Here is a 20,639-nt window from a genome sequence, read left to right as displayed (position 1 = left end):
AGTTACAACGTGAGAGGGGCAGACTCACCTACATTGCTACTACATGTAGCTTCTTACCTTCTATGAACACGCAGATGGACTTAGTAGTCGCATAAGCTCAAATTTAAAACCTTATTTAAAAAAAAAAAAAAAATCAAGCCTTATAATCCACGAGCGTCATGGCTAGATTGATACCTGTCTAAGCAGAATTTTGTGTGATTCCGACGTAACTAGTTGAGTTGGAGTTCGAACAAGACAGCCCAATTTCGGTAGCAAGTGGCAGAGATTAACTCATTCATTTAATCATCTGTCATGGGAAGATTTGATGCGAGATTTTCTTTTTCCCTTGTGGCGTAAAAATATATTCTTTGGCTTTGGGGCAGCTCAGAAATTTTGCGCCTTTGCAAACTATAACATTTAGGCAGACGTTGCGGAATCTATAAATTCGCAGCCTCCCCCCTTCTCCTCTCTTATTTTTTTTTTATATATCTGCATCCATTGGGGGATGGGGTGTGAGAAGGTGAGTGAGCTTATGTCCGCTGTGTAGTATCTGTTCTTGTCTTTATTTGACCTCAGCCTGGTGGGGGGCAGGCTGAGGTCTATATGGGGACTTAGCTCAACTCTACCATTTTGTTTCTCTTCCTCCTTCATGACCAGTGATGATACCTTTGGGGGACTGAGGCCATGAGAATTGTTTGATGCTATTTGATGATGTTTCAACTGGTTATTTCCTATTCCTTTGTGCAAATTAATCTTTCTACATTTTTAATGCATGGAACCCTCTTAGATACGCTGACAGAGCCCTGCGGCTCCTCACTAGCTGCGAGCAGAGACATTTACCGTCGAAATGTGTGAGAGGTCGCGTTTTCACTATTTACACATATTCAAACCACCTTCTATGTTTGTCTGTTCACTACTGCTAGCATCACCTTTTCGTAAACTACTAATCTTCGGCAAATTCCCTTGGGAGCTACCTACATAGATGAAATGAAGGAAGGCAATTTCAGACATGGCACTTTTATTCTGCCCTTGTACATTATCCAGTTAAAAGACCCGCTGCCCTTTTATGACCGTGCTTGTTCAATCCCTTCTCAGCGAAAGAGCTGTCAAATAGAGCAGTTGGGGCTATCATCTTCTCTGCTCCTCGCCCCATTATCCTTGAGTCCCCTTAGCCGTGATATTCACGCTGGTGTTTTGATGTCTTGCTAACGCAGGCTAGCCGTTGAATAGGCACGAAACAGATACACATCCACTAGATGCATAATAGAAAAGACTTGAATATTAGAAAAACTCAGGTATGTATAGCCCGGATTATGTAGGGACTCGCTATCCAGCTCCTGACTTGGCTATTGAACACCCCAGTGGTTACAATCTAGATCTCGTAGGGACAAATTGGAAAGCATCTCTTATCTGACACTTTCAGGAACTTCCACCAGCGTTGCTTTCTTCGAATATCTACTACTGTTGTTATAGTCTTCTATTATCTGCTACGCTCGTCATCTATTTCTCTAGTACCTAATACTTTCTTGAGTATTTGTCCCACGGGATAGCGGGCAGCAACTCTTGGTCTTGAGTAAATCCCTCGTTATGAGTAAGTGCAATTTACAGGTATGATAGGCCCTTGGTTGCCTCAAACTGTGCCTCAACTTATTCTCGGTTTACCAACGGAGCTAGCATATCTGTAACATATATATATATATATTTGTTCAACAAATGTACACGGATAGGCGCTCGCCAAGCGTGGCAGAGTAGGTACTACCATGGCACTGCTTATACATGTTAATTATAAAACCGATGAAGAAACCAGGTTATTCTCTGATAGACGCCCGCCAAGCGTGGCAAAGCATGTATCACCATGACACTGCTTATACTTTTTAATTACAGGATTGGTGAAGTAACTGCTTTATTCTCTACTTGACGCGCGCTTCATCGGATAGAGGCATTTCCAACCTGCAATTCCATATTTGTACTACTTCTGGCTTGTAGTACAATGTACAGATTCGTTTCATCTACCTCCATGCGTGTACCCAACAAGTTGGGCTCCTTCCGATTACAATGGACTGGTGACGTGGTATTTAGTCGCTATACCATTTTATATATGGGCGCGGACTATGAATATATATATGCTCTTCTCATCACTATCACCACTCTTCTTCTGTATCTTCAATCTCTCATATCATCCCTACTTTCTACTGCAATTGAACGCTTTCACTGCTATTCATTAGCTTCAAAGTCTTATAACAATCATGTCGAACCCTAAAGACTACACCGTCGGCTGGCTATGTGCTATTGGCACAGAACAAGGTGCGGCTGAGGCATTCCTCGACGAAGAGCACATGGCGCCTAGTGCTGTTGCTCCTCGCGATAACAACACATATGTACTAGGGAAAATGGGAGAGCACAACGTGGTCATTGTTGGCCCACCATACGGAGAATACGGCACCAGCACAGCGGCAACAGTTGCCAGAGATATGCTGCATAGCTTTCCTAATGTGAGAATTTGTCTGATGGTAGGCATCGGAGGTGGCGTCCCAAGCAGGCATGATATCCGCCTAGGAGATGTTGTTGTTGGAGTTACAAAGAATGGGCAGGCAGGAGTGTTCCAGTATGATTTTGGGAAAGAGATTCAGGACCAAGAATTTCAGTCTACAAGGTTATTGGACCAGTCTCCTACACTATTACGAAGCGCCGTGAGTCGCCTCCAAGTCTTCTATAGGAAGAATGGCGGCCATCGGTTTCAAGAGACTATAAATGGCATACTAAACAAGAATCCGAATCTCCTGGAAGAATACCAACGGCCTGATCCGAGTACTGATCGACTCTATGACAAAAAGGCTGTTCATCCTTCAAAAAGCAAAGAAAGCTGCGCGATAGCTTGCGGTGATTCGATGTTATTGTCACGAGAGCAACGAGCAAAGAATAAAGATCCGGTGATTCACTACGGCGTTATTGCATCCGGTAATACGCTAATGAAGGATGCCCTGATTCGAGATCAACTTGCCTTGGAGAAAGACGTCCTTTGTTTTGAGATGGAGGCAGCTGGGTTGATGAACCATTTCCCGTGCTTAGTTGTTCGTGGAATATGCGATTACTCAGATTCGCATAAGAATAAGGACTGGCAAGGCTACGCAGCAATGACGGCAGTAGCTTACGCAAAAGATCTTATTGGACTGATTCATCCTACTACAATTGAGCGTGAGAACCGCTTTGCAAATGTTCCTTCCAGTTAGTTAATAAAACTCATATTTATCACTGATCATTTCTAACACTTTCATTACCTTTACATAAGGTGTGGCAAAAGGCCTCGATCAACCTAATAATGGGTACCATGACCAAAACAAGATCGCCATACTTGACTGGCTTTCTCCACTTGACTATAGCACACAACTAAGTGACCATCTCAGCATACGACAGGAGGGATCCGGAGAATGGCTTCTTAGCTCAGACAAGTTCCAAACGTGGGTCCAAAAAAGGAAGCACATGTTGTTCTGTCCAGGCATGCCTGGGGCGGGCAAGACTATTCTAACGTCAATTGTAATTGATCGCCTTCACGCACAGTTCCAGGAAGACTCAAAAACTAGTGTTGCATATTTCTTCTTCAACCACAAGCGGCAAGACGAACAAACAATCGATGTCTTACTGGCAAGCTTCTTGAGGCAGTTGGTAGCATCTCAATCCCCTCTACCAGAAGTAGTGCACGAGCTCTACAAACAATACAATACTACAACCAAACAAACTCGACCACCTATCAAAGAACTCATCCGAGCCATTAAATCCGTAGTAGCGTTATATTCCAGGGTTTTTATGATTATCGACGCACTTGACGAGTGTAAGTCGGCTCACTATACGCGGTGGAGCGTCCTATCATCCGTCTTTCAACTACAATCCGAAACAGAGGCAAACTTTTTTATAACTTCTCGTTTTGATATGGAAATTGCAAGTGCGTTTTCGAACATCCCTTCACTGGAGATACGTGCGAGCAACGAAGATGTCCGAAGATACCTTAGAGGCAACATGGTCTATCTTCCAAGATTTGTCCAAAACGATCCCAACCTGCAGGAAAAAATTATTCATAGCGTCGTTCAGGCTGTTCAGGGAATGTAAGTAAATGACCACCTTTTCAATCAATCGCTTGTACTAAGCCAGCTAGGTTTCTTGTGGCCTACCTTCACCTCGAGTCTTTGAAAGGAAAAACAGCACCAAGGGAGATTACAACTGCTTTGCAGAATCTAGCAACAGGTTCTGAGGCATACGAGCAAATCTATACCGCAACGATGGAAAGGATCGCTGAGCAGTCTAAAGAACAATCGCGACTCGCAACATCAATTTTGTCCTGGCTCACCTTTGCATGGAGGCCAATGAGAGTGATTGAGCTTCAACACGCGCTTGCGGTAAAAGAAGGAAAGTCGAAATTTGACAAATACAGCATGCCAGACACTGAATGTATGGCGTCTGTATGTGCTGGTTTGGTAACTATCGACAGCAAAAGCGGCACTATCCGATTGCTTCATTACACAGCTCAAGAATATTTCCAACAGACGTTCAAGAGATGGTTTCCAGAAGCCCACTCCAAAATCACAATGACCTGTATTACTTACTTGTCATACAGGATATTTAAGCTGAGAGCAGGCGATGGCCGTGGTTCTATTGCATCACGTGTCGATTCCCATCCATTTTACGGTTACGCTTCTCATTATTGGGGTCACCATGCCAGTGAAGGGTATGTCCAAAGAAATGAATTAATGGAGTTTTTAACAGACACAGCGAGAATGGAATCATATTTCAAAATACTCAAGCATATTCAATGGCAGGAAAACGAATCTGCTTCCTCAGGGTTGAAAAGTCAAACTACGGTGTTACAATTAGCAGTCTGGTTTGGGCTTACAGCAGCTATTCAACTACTACTTAAAAAAACCATCGTCAATATCGAGGATACTAATGAATCAGGCGACACCCTGCTGCATGTCGCAACTAAAAATGGCTATGGAGATATTGTTCAGCTGTTGATAAATAATAACGCCAATATCGATGCTGTTAATGATGATGACGAAACATCGCTGCATATTGCAGCTAAAAACGGCTGGAAAGCTATCGTGCAACTGCTGCTGGATAAAGAAGCTGATACCGAAGTTGTGAATAATTATTTCAGTACACCGCTTCATCTTGCAGTTTTATGGGGTCATGAAGATATTGTTCGACAACTGCTGAAATACGATGCTAATATCGAAGCTGAAAATTTAGATGGCGAAACACCGCTGCATCTTGCAGCTATTAATGGCGGCAAAAGGATTATTCGACAACTGCTGAAAAATGGTGCCAATATCGAAGCTTTAAACTTAGATGATGAAACACCGCTGCATCGTGCAGCGGAGCACGGCAATGAAGATACTGTTCGACAGCTGTTGGACTGCGACGCAAATCTTGAAGCTGCTGATGACGATGGCAAAACGCCGCTACATCACGCAGCAGGTAACGGCCAGCAACATGCGGTCCAACTGCTGCTAGAATGGCGCGCAACTACCAATGCCGCCAATACTGGTGGTCTTATAGCACCGTGTTTCGCTGATTTTTTGACATATGAGAACTACTCGAATCCCCGGTCCGAAAATCACGAAATTTCCCCCAATTCATTGCTAGAGCATGGCGCAAATATCAACGCCGTTGATAAAAACGGGAAAACGCCGCTACATTTAGCTGTTGAGTCTGGTCACGAACAAATAGCCGAGTCCCTGTTAAATAAGGGCGCCAGGATTAATGCAGCCGATCTCGATGGTAAAAGACCCGTAGATTATGCCCTCAAGGGTTATCAATCGGGCAAAGATCGCTACTCGCGTCTTGTTCAGTTACTGTTAAATGAGGACGCCGCTATCCAGGTAACTAATCACTGGGACCATACAACATATGAGGCTCCCAAGGTTAAGAATGAAACCGTCGAGTTGGCATTGCGCCTTAAAGGCGCAGTGAGAGCACCAGCTATGACGATCGAGGACTTGGATAGCCGCACGAGGAAGAAGCCCAGACTGGATCACTAAGAGAGGATGGAGACATGACTGGAGTGGCTACATGTATGTTCGAAACATACGAATTGTGATTATTACGACTGTTGGGAATCTTTGCTAGATAGTGCTGAATTTGTTGAGCCTCGTATTATCGTCCTACATACATAGCTATTGAAGTTGAGAGGATAATGAAGTTAGGTATATTGATTTCGAAGAAATGTTATTAACGGATGCATAAAACTGCTAGAAAATCTTCAAATTTATCGTCTAATTAACTCTGCAAGTATTATAGGTAGCTAAAAACAGGGAATGATTCAAGGCAGCTTACACTGGTCCCAGATGGTATTAGATGGGTGAAGTGTATTTCGGTCAATCTTTGTCATTGCTCCGGTTTCGAACAAACCACCGGGGCCAGAGTTTAGTAATTTGCCTCTTGATTCCACATTACCTCATGCATCTTTGATAATACGCAAGGTCCGGCGCTACGGTGCGGTCCATGATGCAGGTCCGGAGCCGGGCTTTCGAGCCTCGGGATCACATAATCGGGCGACTCGGTCACGATTGTCCATCTTCTACAAGACTTGGCACATTTGCAATTTCAACCAAACTATTTTCTAGATTACTCTCAAGCAGTTTCTTAGCTTATCAAATTTATTTTAGGATTCAGATTAAGTTCGATGTCGCCATGCGCGTCGGTTGTCTTCTTTGTCCCGGCTGCGTCGCCCGGGAGGTGAAGCTTCCGCGATTACTGAGCCCTCAGTCGATATGGCGCCTCAACATACGCAAGCTCCAGTTATCTGCGAAGAGTCATCGGCAAATATGCTTAGGATGCTCACTTTGTTGAAATTCACCGAGCACAATAGCTGGGATCCTTCGCCCTGGTAGCTTTACGACATTACGCAGGTGGCTGCCATCATTTGCCCGAGGTATACTGCTGCACGGTATTACTATTACGAGTTGCTACGGGCGTACTGATTTTGTCTTGTGTGTTGTTGATAACGATGGACTTCATGCAGCGTAATGATCCTGGAAGCAGTGCCTGTAACCTGCCATGTGCTGACCGTATCAGGCGTATCTCGTGGTAAGCATTTTACCTGGTAGATACACAGACACGCGGCTGAACAATCCCATTCCCAATACGCATCGTTGCATTTCTCTAGCCCCCAGCTACGGAACAATGTGAATCATCGCCAAAGGGTAGCATTTAAGTAGTCCAATCAGTCATCGGAACAAGGGCAAAGGGCGTGGCACTACAAAGATCGGAGTGACATTTGCCGTGACGCCTCCCACGCAGGCTCCGTCCACTCATCTCAAGCCCGCACCACGTGGGAAAATCCCATACTCCAGCGGACATATTCTAGCTCGTGTTCTCTTTCAGCTCACTTACACAAACCAGTAATCAGTAATCCAGGTCCGGTCGCCACTACAGCCGCGCTTGGCATCACCGTGCTGTTCTAGAGGGTACGAGTAAGCAGCTTAACTCCTGCAAGATTATCTTAGCCTGGACCCGTAAATGATTTTGCGCTTGAAGCAATGTTAAAAAGTTTTTTGGCCTTTCTCTTTCCTCGATAGGTCAGGACCTGGAATCATGTGGGCTTTGGCGGGTATTGCTTCTCCATTTGGTGATTACAATGTCGCCTTATCATCGACAGAGAAAGCCCGAAGGAACAATTCATGTGGCAAAGGCCGATAAAAGGCGTCATTCTGAGCAACAGTCAAGCAAGGGCGGGTGTAATTGGCAGTGTGAATAGTAATCCTCTTCTGAATAGCGGAAGCGGAAGCGGAATGGTGTCGTTGATTCAGGTCATCTAATTGGATGAATCGTACACAAATTCAATACCTCGGCAGAGTTTTGGCTGCGTTCAGTAATCATTAAATACCCGCTTTTCTATCGGACCCGGCCCGTCCACCGAGATCTGAGGCGTTCCCGGATTACCAACCAGACCATTGCCTTGTTAGAGTATGAGCGGTCCCTGTGAAAGGTACGTAGTATTAGAAAAGAAGAGAAAAATAAAAGTTGGGTTGGGCAAGCATGGCTTCTTTTAAAGACCGCCTGCCCCTTCTCCCGAGGTTAGTCTCCTGGTGGTGTGGACTTCAGGCTCTTTGCTGTAAGAGAGATCGACTCTCAGCCATCAATACAACGAACGACAGTGACAAAGAAATAATAGGGAGCTGGAGCAAGGGATAAAAAATTGTGAAGGATAAGAGAAGGGACTGGGATTATACAACTACGATTCATCCACACCGATTCATTCGAAGAACCAACAATAAGCACTACCATCTCCAAGTGCTGCAGGAAGCTTTTCAACTTGCGCACCCTCGACCACTGGTTACTTCAGCCTAAACCAATCGAATTCTCGAAAAGGAGAAGACGCTACGATGGCGTCCTCCTCCACGTTGAACGCTCCGGTCGCGTTCGATGATGACAAGACTTTGGACATAAAGCCGGACGAGCGGGATGGAAACAGCGACAGCAACAGCAATAGCGATGTTGAAAAGGGACAGGTTGCGCAGGCACAAGACGAGCTCGATTGGGACAATGCTCCCGAGAATCCTTATAACTTTCCAGGATGGAAAAAAGCTCTGACCATTTTTGCATTGGCTACCATGGGTCTCACGGTGTAAGTCGAAACATGCACATGACTCCAACATCTACAACTGTGTTTAAAACAGTCGATGGTTTGGGGAGAGAACTCATCTGAAACAGCAATAATAACACAACATGCCTACAGTTCAATAGCGACATCCATCTCCTCCTCGTCCGTCAACCTTCTCATGGAAGAGTTTGGCGTCAGCCGAACCGTCGCCCTGCTGCCTCTCACTCTCTACGTCGTCGCTCTCGGCATTGGCCCAATTATCGGCGGTCCCCTTTCCGAGACCATTGGACGATATCCTGTCATCATGGGCGGCCTGACCATCGGCGCTCTCTGGACCCTCGGAGCCGGTTTCGTCCACAACTTCGGCGCGCTGTGCTTCTTCCGCTTCCTCTCGGGCTTTTTCTGGGCTCCTATCCTGGCTAATGCGCCTGGATCCATCTCTGAGACGTTTATGCCAAAGACGCGAGGACCTGTCAGCGCTATCTTCATTCTGACACCTTTCTTGGGTCCCGGTCTTGGGTGAGTTTCTCTCTTTCAATACTACCAGTTGCGAATCTGACATATTTCTCTTCTACAGACCCGTCATCGGTTCTTTTGTTTCTGTCGACAAGGGCTGGCGGTGGACTGAGTGGACAATGCTCTTCTTCTCTGTATTCAGCATTGGTCTGGGCTTAATGATCGGAGAGACTTTCCATCCCGTCCTCAAGCGTCGTCTGGCCAAGAAGAAGGGAATCGAAATGCCTCCTCTCCCTCCCATGAACGAGCGCATCAAGACATTTGCCGTTGTCGCAGCTATTCGACCAGTCAAAATGTTGTTCACCGAGCCCATCGTCACATTCATCTGCCTCTACGTCGCCGTCGACTTTGGTACCCTTTTCAGCTTCTTCGGCGGTGTCCCTTACACATTCGGCACGGTATACCACTTCACCACCGATCAGTCCGGTCTGGTCTTCATTTCCATCGTCATCGGCTGTTTCCTTGGTCTTGCAACAATCATGGCCTGTGAGATCTTCCTCTATCGAAAGCAGATCCCCAATTATCCTCCTCACAAGGTACCTCCGGAGCACAGACTGTATCCCGCCATGCTCGGTAGCTTTGGCTTGCCTCTCGGCCTTTTCTGGTTTGCCTGGACTGCTCGCAAGGATATCTCTTGGGCGAGCCCGGCGGCTGCCATCATTCCGTTTGCGTGGGGGAACCTGTGTGTCTTTGTTAGCACCATGCAGTACACTACCGACACGTTTACTGGAAATGTCGTCGCTAGTGCTTCCAGTGCCAACAGCTTGGCACGATACGGTTTTGCTGGCGTGTTCCCCCTCTTCACGATACAGAGTAAGTCAACGCCATGAGAATATTTCATCGATACATTTAACTAACATCTGATTTAGTGTACACCACTCTCGGAATCGACTGGGCCAGTAGTCTGTTGGGATTCATTGCTCTGGCATTGATCCCTATCCCCTGGGTCCTTTTCAAATTCGGCCCCAAGATCAGGGCCAAGAGTAGATTCGAGACGCACAAGTATGAGTAATGGCAAAATTGGTGATGAGAGTGGAATTCATGGTCGGAGCACTCTCTTTTCTTTTCTTGTTTCTGGGATTTGGATATGCAACTGCATGGAGAAAGTGGCATTCCACTAGACTTTGCTTTTTATAAATCTGCATAATTAGACGGGGCGTAACGATATTTAGAACATCACAGTACGAAATAATAGACCAGCGATTGTTCTTCAACAAGCAAGCCATGTACGGCAATTAAGCTCTAAGAAATGTCTCCCCTCAATATATGTATATACACATACAGGCCATTATGCTTTTTGATCCGCCTCTATATATGTTTACTCCACGTCAATAATCTGCTCCGGCAGCGGCAAGAAGTTCTCATCCAAGTAAAACCACTTGTCGTACTTGGCAGGTCGCGGGGCAGCAGGCTTAATGTCGGACTTCTTGGGAATGTCAAACTTCTTGGTCGTGTCCTTGCTCGAGATGTAGCTCTTGCAAATGGTTGGCTGCGAAGTCTGCGAGATGATGATCTTGCCGGGCTTCTCTTTGCCGCTGATGAGATCTTTCCAGAAGCCGTGGCTTTCGGCGACGATTTCGCGGGCGGTATTGGAGTCTTGGAACTTGCCACCGTAGATGATGTTGAGCTCGCCGCTGCGGAGGACCTTGTAGTACTATCTTATGATTAGCGCGCTTACTCTTGTTTCTAAGAAGTCTATTGACACTAACGGTGAACCAGTCGTAAAAGGTTTGTGGGAGACCGGGTCTATATTTCTCGAGGTCGTCGAGATCTGCATCTAGTGAGTCTCCAGACACTCAATGCTACATAAGAAGTTTGTCTTACTGTTAACAAATGCAGATAGAGGATCATTGACATTGATGCCAATGACCTTCCAATCCGTAGTCTCATCCTATGAGGCTCAGGTTAGAAGAAGAATATGGCCATAGGATGAGAGTGAGAATGCGCACATCAATCATAGGGAGAGCGCCCAAAATCTTGATCGTTCGAACTTGTCCAACATATCCAGGGCTGTAAACAACTCGTTAGCCAGTTGATACTTTAACCGCTACTGGCTCATACTGACTCGATAGCACTAATGTCAACAACATCCATAGGATCATTGTCGCCAATGTATCCGGTAAAGTTGTGCTTAATGTTGGAGTTTTCCCACGTCTGAGGAAGCGATCCGTAGAGGAAGGGGTAAGACTTGTGTGGCCAAACGCTGGCAACATATCGAGGCACGTCATCTTTGTCGTCGTGAAAGATGGGGTCTGAGGGCATTCACAATGATCAGTATTAGCAAAGACAGCTGATAGCGCAATAGACTACATACTCATAGGCTTGTCGCGCTTAGTTTCGATCTTGCCATCCGTCCATCGGGGAATTTCGACGTAAAAGTTGACAATGTTGTTCTGCTTCTCGTCGGGATAAAGAGGAATGTCGTGCCAGAAGGAAATGACTTCACCATCCTGCTCGAGCCAGACGCGCCAATCCTGTTTACCATCAGCCAATATCCCCCACAGTCACTTCTGTACACTAACCAATGTGTTTCGCGCGCCAACTTCTCTCAGACTGAGAGCCTTGACATCGAACTCCTTCTTACCATCCTTGTCGCCACCCTTTGCGGCATTGGTAGCTGCAGAGAATACAGGCGCAATGGCCAAGTTCAGCAGACAAAAAGACAGAAGCGAACGCATGGTGAACGACAGGATACCGAAGGATGGCCGGACTTGCATTCCTTGCTCCGCACAATGCAGTGCAGCTGGGTGTCTCATTATATATACGCCATATCAATCGCCAAGAAAATCTTGTGGAACCTCATTCAGTGGCGATGATACTGTGTATCGTATTGCCAACAATAAAAGTCTCCATATGTAAACCAGCGTCGTAGTGCTCTCGCACAACGCAGCCATACGTGGGCCAAATATAAGGCGTCATCTCAACAGATTGATCTCCCGACCGCCTTCTCAGCTGGCATCCTGGTTCCTGCAGAGAGAGAAACACACTGATAAATAGCTCGCCATTGATATACTCAGCCATTCATGCGTAACCTTGACCCCACGTGGAGTTCCTGAGCCACATGTAAAGCATGACGGGAGCTGAGCTTAGTTTCCTGAAGCAGAGAAAGCTCACGCGCGAGCTGCCCGCAAAGATGAGCTTTATTTTAAGCATACGCACTGGGAATACCTTAATTTGAGAGCTTATTGGACGGGATTCGGGACTTCGGTGGCCGAATTGGGCAATTTGCACATCTTTCGCGGGGCCAAGATGCCAAGACATGAAGAGATATTTAGCCGCAATTGAGACTCGACCGTTTCAGTGACCGAGTAAGCAAAGGGAATGTTATCCAACAGCGAATATACAGCAATGGATAATGTATTGGTTTGCAGTGGGAACCTTCAGCCATTATGGCCTAGGGTGCAAGCTGAATCACAGATATGGAACAATAAGACGCGAAGTATCATTGAATGGAAGCTATAGAATACCGATATGGTTAGTATCTTAAATAGTCTTCCAGAACAAACCTAGCAACTGAAGGTAAACACAGTACATCAAAGCACACGAAAGGACGTACTTGGAAGAACATCTGAACCTTCAGCCAACAATGACCATAGATAGTTCAATCACCCTAATTGAGCGGTGATTGAAGTACCGCATGGATTCAATTGCCTTAGGAGGACTTTATGATACCTATTGTGGACTGGCAGCTAACTGGTTCGTCACAGGGCTACTGAGTTTCGTCATATAAAATTGAAGAGCTAGATATGATACACAGAATAGACTTTTAGTATTGTAATGGTATATGTGCGAATATCATGCCATATGTTTCAGTAGTACATGCAGCAATTGTAACAATTGCCATAGGCCACCAGCTGAGCTTCTGTCACGTGCTTCTTGGAATTATATGCCAATCAGTGATGAGGCTGAGCCTCGTGAACGCTTTCGTCCTACCAATAACGATATCTTATCCATTGTGATCGCATTCCTAACATTCCGGGTCTTTGTACAAACTTGATGGAAGAATTAGTGAGTCGCTAGTGGGTTCGAAAAAACTAGTTGGAGATTACAAGTGCTGACTATGGTGGTAAAAGCCGCCAGGTCGGGTCGGTCTTCTGGAGGTCTATCCGTACGACAGCCTCTCTACGGGCGACCATCGCTCCCCAGACGACGATCTCTCTACAACGGATATTGAGTCTGTCCCAATGTAGCTGGAGGAATTTGAATGCTTCCTTACCATCTACAGTATCATTGCGATACACGGGCTCGATACCTCAGCCCCGACAACATGGGAATACAGGTCTCAGGACGGGCAGACCATCAACTGGCTCCGTGACAAGGATATGCTCCCCGCAGCCGTTCCGCGCGCATGCCTCATGCTATACAATTGGCCTGCCAAGTTCTATACCAATGCTGTGGATCTAACGCTCCATGATCTTGCCGAAGGTCTCTGGTTAGACATCCACGGGAGAAGATGCCAGGTCGGTCATACACTTACTGTGCATTGTTGATCATGGCCATGCTAATTATATAAATAGAGGCGTGAATCAGTGCATCGACCCATATTGTTCATCGCATCCTGCATTGGTGGGCTCGTAATCGCAAAGGTCTTTCTAAGCCATCCGACTAACGCCCATAACGTTTATAGAGTCTCAACTAATATTTGACATCGCATCGCATAGGCCTTACATTCCGCAGCTTCAAAGACGAGTACCTACTCTTATTTACGAGATGCAACGGTGGGAATTGTATTTTTGGGAACGCCCTTCAATGGTACACCGATGCAGAGACAAGCACAATGGCTAATCGCATATGGGAACCTCAGACGCGAGGACACTTCCTGTGCTCTCGTCGAGAATCTTGCTGCAGAGGAAACGAATACACACCTCAAAGAACTTGTTGATAACTTTGCCATAAGCGTCAACTCCGCCAACTTCTCCATTCCCATACATTGCTTCTACGAAACCCAAAAGACAAATCTTGCCAAAAAGGCACTCCCTCCATCACATTGGCGAAATACATGCCCTATAACAGATTTGTAAGTTAAGTTTTAAGATATGGGTGAAAATTGATTTGCTTATTCTGCCCCTAGATAGTGGATAAGAATTCTGCATCACTTCGAGGCTTTCAAAGCACCTACCTCAACTGTACTCACGTTATGATGAACAAGTTTGCTCCTGGCACAAATGAATACGATCGTGTTAGAAATGTTGTAGTTGGCTTTGTTGAAAATAGTCGCAACGTTCTCGCTAAACGCAGCCCTGTCTATGGTTAGTGATCTAACTGTCTCCTATGTTTCCTATGTTCTATGACTCGCTATGAGATAAGTGCCTAACTAATATTTGTCTAAGATGGTATCGTGCTGCTAGATGACTTGGTGCAATGGGCGTTGAAATGTCAGCCTCTACTTGACTGGCGATCAGGTAGGCATCACCTAAGGAAGATATTCTTATCTTCTTCCCAAAATGTTGAACATCTGCTATTATCCTCGCTCAAGAGCAAAACCCCTTCGTTAATGACTGAAAATAGAATTGGAGACTCGACTTTCATTTACATCGCCAGTACCTCTGGACTATCCACCTTGGTTTACTCACACCAGTCCATATGTCTCCTGGTATCGAGAGCTACGGGGAGTGTTGTGGCACCGCAGCGAAGTTGGAGACCAATCAAGTCCTCTAATATACGTCGCAAATAGGATTGAGGCGTCCTGCACAAATTTGAAAGCTCTCTATTTCTCAGGGCTAGATGCCCAAACAACCGAAGTTCTTCTCGGCACCAAACCCCCCTCATACGCTCATCCGAATCAGATCATTCAAACGCTCCTTGCGCAATACTTCCAGATTGTTAAGAATGACGTATCGGAGCTCAAGAGAAGTTTGAAGATTCTTATTGATAACAGCAATGATCTTGATGACTTGAAAAAGATGATAGCAACCAAATGGATGTCGTCATCCTTGGATGTCTCAAGAGTCTTAATACAGCTACTTTTTCTTCCTAGGGATACAAAATTCATGCTTATCATTGACAACGCGGATTTCATAAGCAGTCCCAATTCCATGGCCAAGTTTCTGGATACTTGTAGCAAAAGTATGCCAGTCCTGATAAGTGGCACATCAGCCATCGGAATAGACAGGTATATACCAGAGGCAAGAATTGTGGACAAAAATACGGAATATACTGGTACGATTACATCCTCCTCGATTGCTCTCGAGATGTTAACACTTATAGAATGCTTGGAATCTCTCAGATTCGCAGCCATCCACCTTCGCCGAGACAAAGTTGCGTCTGCTGATGAGGGCACAAACGATTGGATCTTCGCTCATGATGCGTACAAGGAATTCCAAAGACAGGATTCAGGTGTGCTATGGGTTGAAGGGAAAGCTGGAAGCGGCAAATCCGTCCTAGCGAAATTCCTGCTCCAAAAACTACAATCACTTCCGAATGCTAACAGGGCGGCCGACCTCAAAGACATAGTTGTGGATTGGTTTTACAGCAAACGGGATGGAGAAATAACGATGGCTCATAGCTCCATGCTCCGATCTATTGTCTATAAAGTGTTCAAGGATAGCCAGGAGACGTTCAATTGTTGTAAGGCCTGCTATCAGGAGCGGCAGCTTCAACCAGATGGCTCCAGTGGGGAGTGGTCTCTTGATGATCTTCAATGCATTATAAAAAGCATTGTATCATCAAGCATGCCCATCATATGCATCTTAGATGGTCTCGACGAGTCTGCAGCAAACGAAAAATTCCAGATGACCCGTGAGACTATTCTACGGAATCTCATTGAACTCTCCTTGATACCCGGTTCTCAGATCAAGTTCATCATGCTTAGCCGACCTGCCCCTGACATAGTCATGCGATTTAGCAGTCGTGTTGAAAGCACTGCGCCCTCCAAAAAGTGCCACAAGATCATTCTTCAGCATGAGAACAGGAAACATATTCTTCAAATTATTGACAACGGCTTGGTTGCCATTAAAAAGGTCATGGAGTCCTCAGATTCATGGGATGAGGACAACAGCAGCAATGAAGATACGATGCCGCTAGATGAGATCTTCGAAGAGGTGCCTCTAGATGCTATGAATGACATCCGAACTCACTTAGTCAACAATGCCAAAGGCGTTATTCTTTGGGTTAGGCTTATCATCGACCAGCTCATGCAGCATTGTCGCACCGGTGGAATCACATTAGAGGAGCTTGAAAGGCTACTCCATTCTCTCCCACATGATCTTATGGAATATTACGAATACATGGTCAAGGAGCTAGAGCAAAAATTGGATAAAGATCAACTAGCAAGGTCAAGGAAAGCTCTCATGTGGGTAAGTGGTACAAGCTTCGTACGAGCACTTACCATACAAGAGCTGTGGGATGCACTGGCTATCCCCGACGACGTTCAAAAGGCGCTGCAGTCGCGGAAGGATTATAGACAGGCCACTAGATCTTATTTCAAAACGTAGGCTAGGTTCCGCAGCATACTTTACACTTGGTGCGGACCTTTCATAGAGATTATGAGGGATACGACTCGGCGATACGGCCCTCGGGACGATCGAGATTACGTTGAACCGCACTACGTCGTCCAACTTTTACATCAGACTGTCAAAGACTTCTTGGCAGATGAGACAACGTCAAGTACACTTCGTTTTCAGACCAACGAGGCGATACAATTCGTGCTAGGCTCTACACATATCCATCTCCAGATAGTCTTGCCGCAGAATACAACAGCATATACACAATTCAGAAGAGATCCCGACAAAGAAGATTTCATGGACAATCTGATCAATTATCTCAATACCAAATGGCTGCTACGCTTTAGTCTCGAGGTCTTTAGCAAGAGTAACTCTATACAGGAAGCGATGCCCGAGATGAGTATCTTGTCGCACCTTTGGGGTCAAATCAAAACCTGGTTTGAGCTAATCACTTCTACAAATCAAGTCGAGGAGTTTGTATTGTCCGCGTGTCTGAACGGCAAGGACGTGGCCCTACAAAACCTGCTCCATATCTGCATCTCGTCCCCCGGGAACTTCCGGGGGTCGGAGATCCAGGATCAATGCCTCGATGGCGCACTCGTTGCAGCAGCGAGAATTGACTCACCGGCACTGGTTCGGAAAATCCGAAACTACAAAAACGTGTGGGACAAAGCAAGTGAATTGAGGAAGAAAGCTATTCGACAAGGGAAGCTACAATTAGCGGCTGCACTTGGCACCGAGAATTATAATCCCGAAAGGGACCTGGAGCTTCAGATGGCTGTTGGGGACTCTTCGGCAGTGAGTGCCCTCCAATACGATTTGGTGAGTTCAACATTCGGGCTGAGGAGGTTGATGGCCTCTGAGGGAGCTCGTCAATATGGCGTGGAACGATGTGTAGAGGACGAAGCCCCTGTGAAGGACAGAGAGAAGACAGAACAGTGTGTTGATAAATTCCTTGCTTTTATAAAAGCTCGAGAATATACCTATTGAGTGTAAGATTGATTCAACAGGGTTTTACAATATTAAAAAGAAAGCTTAATTCCATTAGAAGAATCCAGAGATACAAAAAGAATGCCCACTATCAGAGTCGAACTGATCACCTTGTCATGTCAAGTATTTACTAGTGACACGCTATACCGCTTAGCCAAGCGGGCAAAGAGCTTCTGCTGGCTGGCTCGATATGTTACGATACACCAGAAGCTTGTTGCCTATGTGTAGAAGATTGTCCTACCCACGAGAAACGGACAGTTTAATAGAGACGCTGTGTAATATAGCCACGTTTCTTGTTATGTGAGTCAAATGGCATCCTATAGACATTGGACAATTTGAACAAGATGTTAAGTGTTTTTGATTTTTAATACGTTAGCCTAGTAGGCCGTGTAAGAGCTTTTGATATGTTCCAAGATAAGTTATAGTACGGTTACCTATATGCTCGGCCATATAAAGCAGGGCTAGTTAAAGACGGTCCAACTTCATTTGTTACCCGTTAAAACAATTAAATTGGATTAGATTGCTACTGTTCAGGCACTCTAAATGCTTCAAGAAATGTTACTGGGTACTTGACATTCCCAGAGTGTTGCTTCCTCGCTGATCGCGAGGATCACTCATTACGTAGCTGTTGATCGCTGTAGAGCGTTGAGCATAGTGTTCACCGCTCCTTTGCGCACCTTAATCCAACAGCTTCGTTATTCTCATAAAACTAGTAACGCTGAGAGAGATTAGCTGTGTCCAAATTGACTAGGTTTATATACGTGTTACATAGGTAGTCATATGCAAGGCCGAGCTGCCAAGTAGGTCTAGTCTATTAAAATTTGATTTTCTAACTCTTGCTATAGACTTAATTTATACTATAGCAAGCCTCGCGTAAAGCTGGTGTTCGCGCCTTTTCCATCAAGATTAAGCAGCGAGGCCGCCGTCAACCATCAAGATCTGGCCAGTGATATAAGACGCCTTTGATGAGGCCAGGAACGCGACCGCCTCAGCGATTTCAGCAGCCTCGCCCCAGCGCTTAAGCGGCGTCACCGCAGTGGCGCCCTCCAGCAGCGCTCTCGTCGGCGTTTCCATCATCGGCTGCACCATACCGGCGTTGATAACGCCAGGTCCCACGGCATTGGCGCGGATACCGTAAGCAGCCTCCTCGGTGGCAAGCTGGCGCACCATCATTGTAACCGCCGCCTTGGGCGTGGCCGAGAGCGCATCGTACGGCACGGTGCGACTCACTGCGCTGGTGACCAGTGCCACAAACGAGCCGCCCTTGCCCTCACGCAATACTGGCACGCCAACCTGGACAATATTATAAAAGCCATAGACATCGGTTTCGATAACGCCGCGGAAAGATTCTTCCTTGAACTCCGACAGTGGGCCAGTATCAAACACAAGACCGCCAGCAGACACTATTGTGTGTACGCGCTTATATGTTTCCACAGCATGCTTGAAGACAGCCTCGACTGCCTTGCGATCAGTGACATCGCAAGCTATTGCGCTTGCCTTGCGACCAAGTTTGCGCAATTCCTCCACCAGGGACTCAGCATCAGCGGAGCGAGACCTGTAAGTAACAACAACGTTGGAACCGCGCTCCGCCATTAGGCCAGCGCTTGCGCGGCCAAGGCCACCGGAGCCACCAAAGACCACGGCACAGCCTTCGGAAAATTCAGGTTGGGTGACGCCAAAAGCCATTGTAGTTTCTGCTTATTGACTTGTTCGTCGAGCGGCGCGGTAGATCGGTAGGTATGTATATCGAAAGATTGTTGAGTTGTATACAGAGTAGATAGGTAGAGCCTTGGAGAATGAAAGGCTTTATATCATCTTCTGTATACACAACGAAAACAGTTGTGGACCAACGCAGCTCCGGCATAAGAACCGGCAGTTGTTCTTACCTGCCACGTAGGAAGTCTCCTGGCGGATCGAAACCAGTCCCCCCCAAGGCGCATACGACAAATTATACCCCTGAGCACCGCATTAACCTCCAATGGCTGCCACCGCTCTTGTTGTTTATATCCAGACAAGACTCTGCTCACCACCTAGCTGTAGACAGCCAAGATCGCCGCTGCCCCAGGGCCCCTCTTCCACGGACGCTCCTGGCATGAAGCTAGATCTTAAGTATACTATTCATAACTGCCGGCTGCACTTGGTCTAATATCATATTATGTCGAATCATACGTGGGCTGGAGAATGTGTAGTGTATATGAAGTACGGAGTACAAATAATCTATATCTATTATAGCAGACTAACAGTTTCCAGCCATGGCTAGTACTAGGAGCAAAGCCTTAATAGTACTAAATACTTAAGGGGGCATGATGAAACTATTTCGTTACTGGGAAAGAAAAATAAAAAGGGGCAAATAGGCTTGACTATGCAGTCTCTCTTTTAATATGTCTTACCCCTATTTCCTTGTCTTACAGCGAAAGCCTGTCTTACAGCGAAAGCCTGTCTTACAGCGAAAGCCGATTACTTTGTAAATACTACGGAAGCTAGGATTGAACTACCCACTTAGTAGCCTCCAATCTTTAGTCACAAGGACAATTGGTCCATAAGGGTAACCATACCGGCCAGGATTCTGAATCTGTCAGGTCTTGTAAATGGACCGTTCCAGAGTTATTGTTGCTCTGCTTCTATTTACTCTTGGAGAAGAGATACAAAGCACGCTTGCTCAAGAGCCTTGATAAGAGACCTTGTTGTGAAGCAGTACGCATTCTACATAGAGCATTTGCGCCTATACTGAATATTTCTACAAAGTTAAGTGGAAATTTTGATGAGGGAATATTACACAATACTATCTTCATCCCCTTGAGGGTGTGAGAAAGTCCGTAGTAGCGGGGGTTGAAACCACGGTTTGATTCCAAGGTGAGGAGTCATTTAATTTTGTTGGGTGCTCAAACTAAGCTGCAACGCAGTTTGAGCCTAAGGAGTTATGATCATAGGTCAACATCACTCACTTGCCCCTTGCGATTCCTTACTAGGAGATAACTGGTCATGATCATTCACTTACCCCTTGCGATTCCTTACTAGGAAATAATTACTACTTTAGTTATGCTTACCTTGAATATAAATAATATATATATATATATATATTAATACTATTATACTCAATACTTCATGCATATTTG

At 45.9% G+C, this 20,639-nt stretch overlaps 5 protein-coding genes and 1 non-coding gene across 6 annotated transcripts; 3 read left to right on the top strand and 3 right to left on the bottom strand.

Moving 5' to 3' along the window:
- Window positions 1–2,225: 2,225 nt before the first annotated feature.
- On the top strand, window positions 2,226–6,011 carry V8C40DRAFT_273247 (uncharacterized protein; the record flags this gene model as incomplete). The annotated part of the gene is made up of 4 exons (XM_083220457.1): window positions 2,226–3,204; window positions 3,269–4,079; window positions 4,130–4,898; window positions 4,980–6,011. 4 exons carry the CDS (start codon window positions 2,226–2,228, stop codon window positions 6,009–6,011), a joined length of 3,591 nt encoding a protein of 1,196 aa, XP_083076137.1.
- Window positions 6,012–8,357: 2,346 nt separating this feature from the next.
- V8C40DRAFT_285236 (major facilitator superfamily domain-containing protein) lies at window positions 8,358–10,124 on the top strand (the record flags this gene model as incomplete). Its single annotated transcript, XM_083222323.1, has 4 exons — window positions 8,358–8,599; window positions 8,711–9,094; window positions 9,153–9,904; window positions 9,961–10,124. 4 exons carry the CDS (start codon window positions 8,358–8,360, stop codon window positions 10,101–10,103), a joined length of 1,521 nt encoding a protein of 506 aa, XP_083076136.1. The 3' UTR covers window positions 10,104–10,124.
- Window positions 10,125–10,409: 285 nt separating this feature from the next.
- Window positions 10,410–11,769, bottom strand: V8C40DRAFT_263069 (inorganic pyrophosphatase; the record flags this gene model as incomplete). Its single annotated transcript, XM_083219422.1, has 7 exons — window positions 10,410–10,745; window positions 10,801–10,862; window positions 10,916–10,982; window positions 11,041–11,101; window positions 11,157–11,343; window positions 11,406–11,565; window positions 11,614–11,769. 7 exons carry the CDS (start codon window positions 11,767–11,769, stop codon window positions 10,410–10,412), a joined length of 1,029 nt encoding a protein of 342 aa, XP_083076135.1.
- A 2,459-nt stretch (window positions 11,770–14,228) lies between these two features.
- V8C40DRAFT_273245 (uncharacterized protein) lies at window positions 14,229–17,523 on the top strand (the record flags this gene model as incomplete). Its single annotated transcript, XM_083220456.1, has 5 exons — window positions 14,229–14,340; window positions 14,422–14,493; window positions 14,600–15,250; window positions 15,299–16,475; window positions 16,530–17,523. 5 exons carry the CDS (start codon window positions 14,229–14,231, stop codon window positions 17,521–17,523), a joined length of 3,006 nt encoding a protein of 1,001 aa, XP_083076134.1.
- Window positions 17,524–17,605: 82 nt separating this feature from the next.
- On the bottom strand, window positions 17,606–17,687 carry V8C40DRAFT_t57. The gene has a single exon. It is a non-coding gene; the product is annotated as a tRNA-Thr (tRNA).
- Window positions 17,688–18,254: 567 nt separating this feature from the next.
- Window positions 18,255–19,326, bottom strand: V8C40DRAFT_285230 (SDR family NAD(P)-dependent oxidoreductase). Its single transcript, XM_083222322.1, has one exon. The coding sequence runs from the start codon at window positions 19,207–19,209 to the stop codon at window positions 18,430–18,432; it is 780 nt and encodes a 259-aa protein (XP_083076133.1). The 5' UTR covers window positions 19,210–19,326; the 3' UTR covers window positions 18,255–18,429.
- Window positions 19,327–20,639: the final 1,313 nt, after the last annotated feature.

Source organism: Trichoderma camerunense (assembly GCF_050948025.1).
Source record: "Trichoderma camerunense strain CBS 138272 chromosome Unknown V8C40scaffold_4, whole genome shotgun sequence".
In the NCBI taxonomy this organism is placed as follows: Eukaryota; Fungi; Ascomycota; class Sordariomycetes; order Hypocreales; family Hypocreaceae; genus Trichoderma; species Trichoderma camerunense.
The sequence above is the reverse complement of the archived record's forward strand: the minus strand, read 5'-3'. Positions and strand labels throughout refer to the sequence as shown.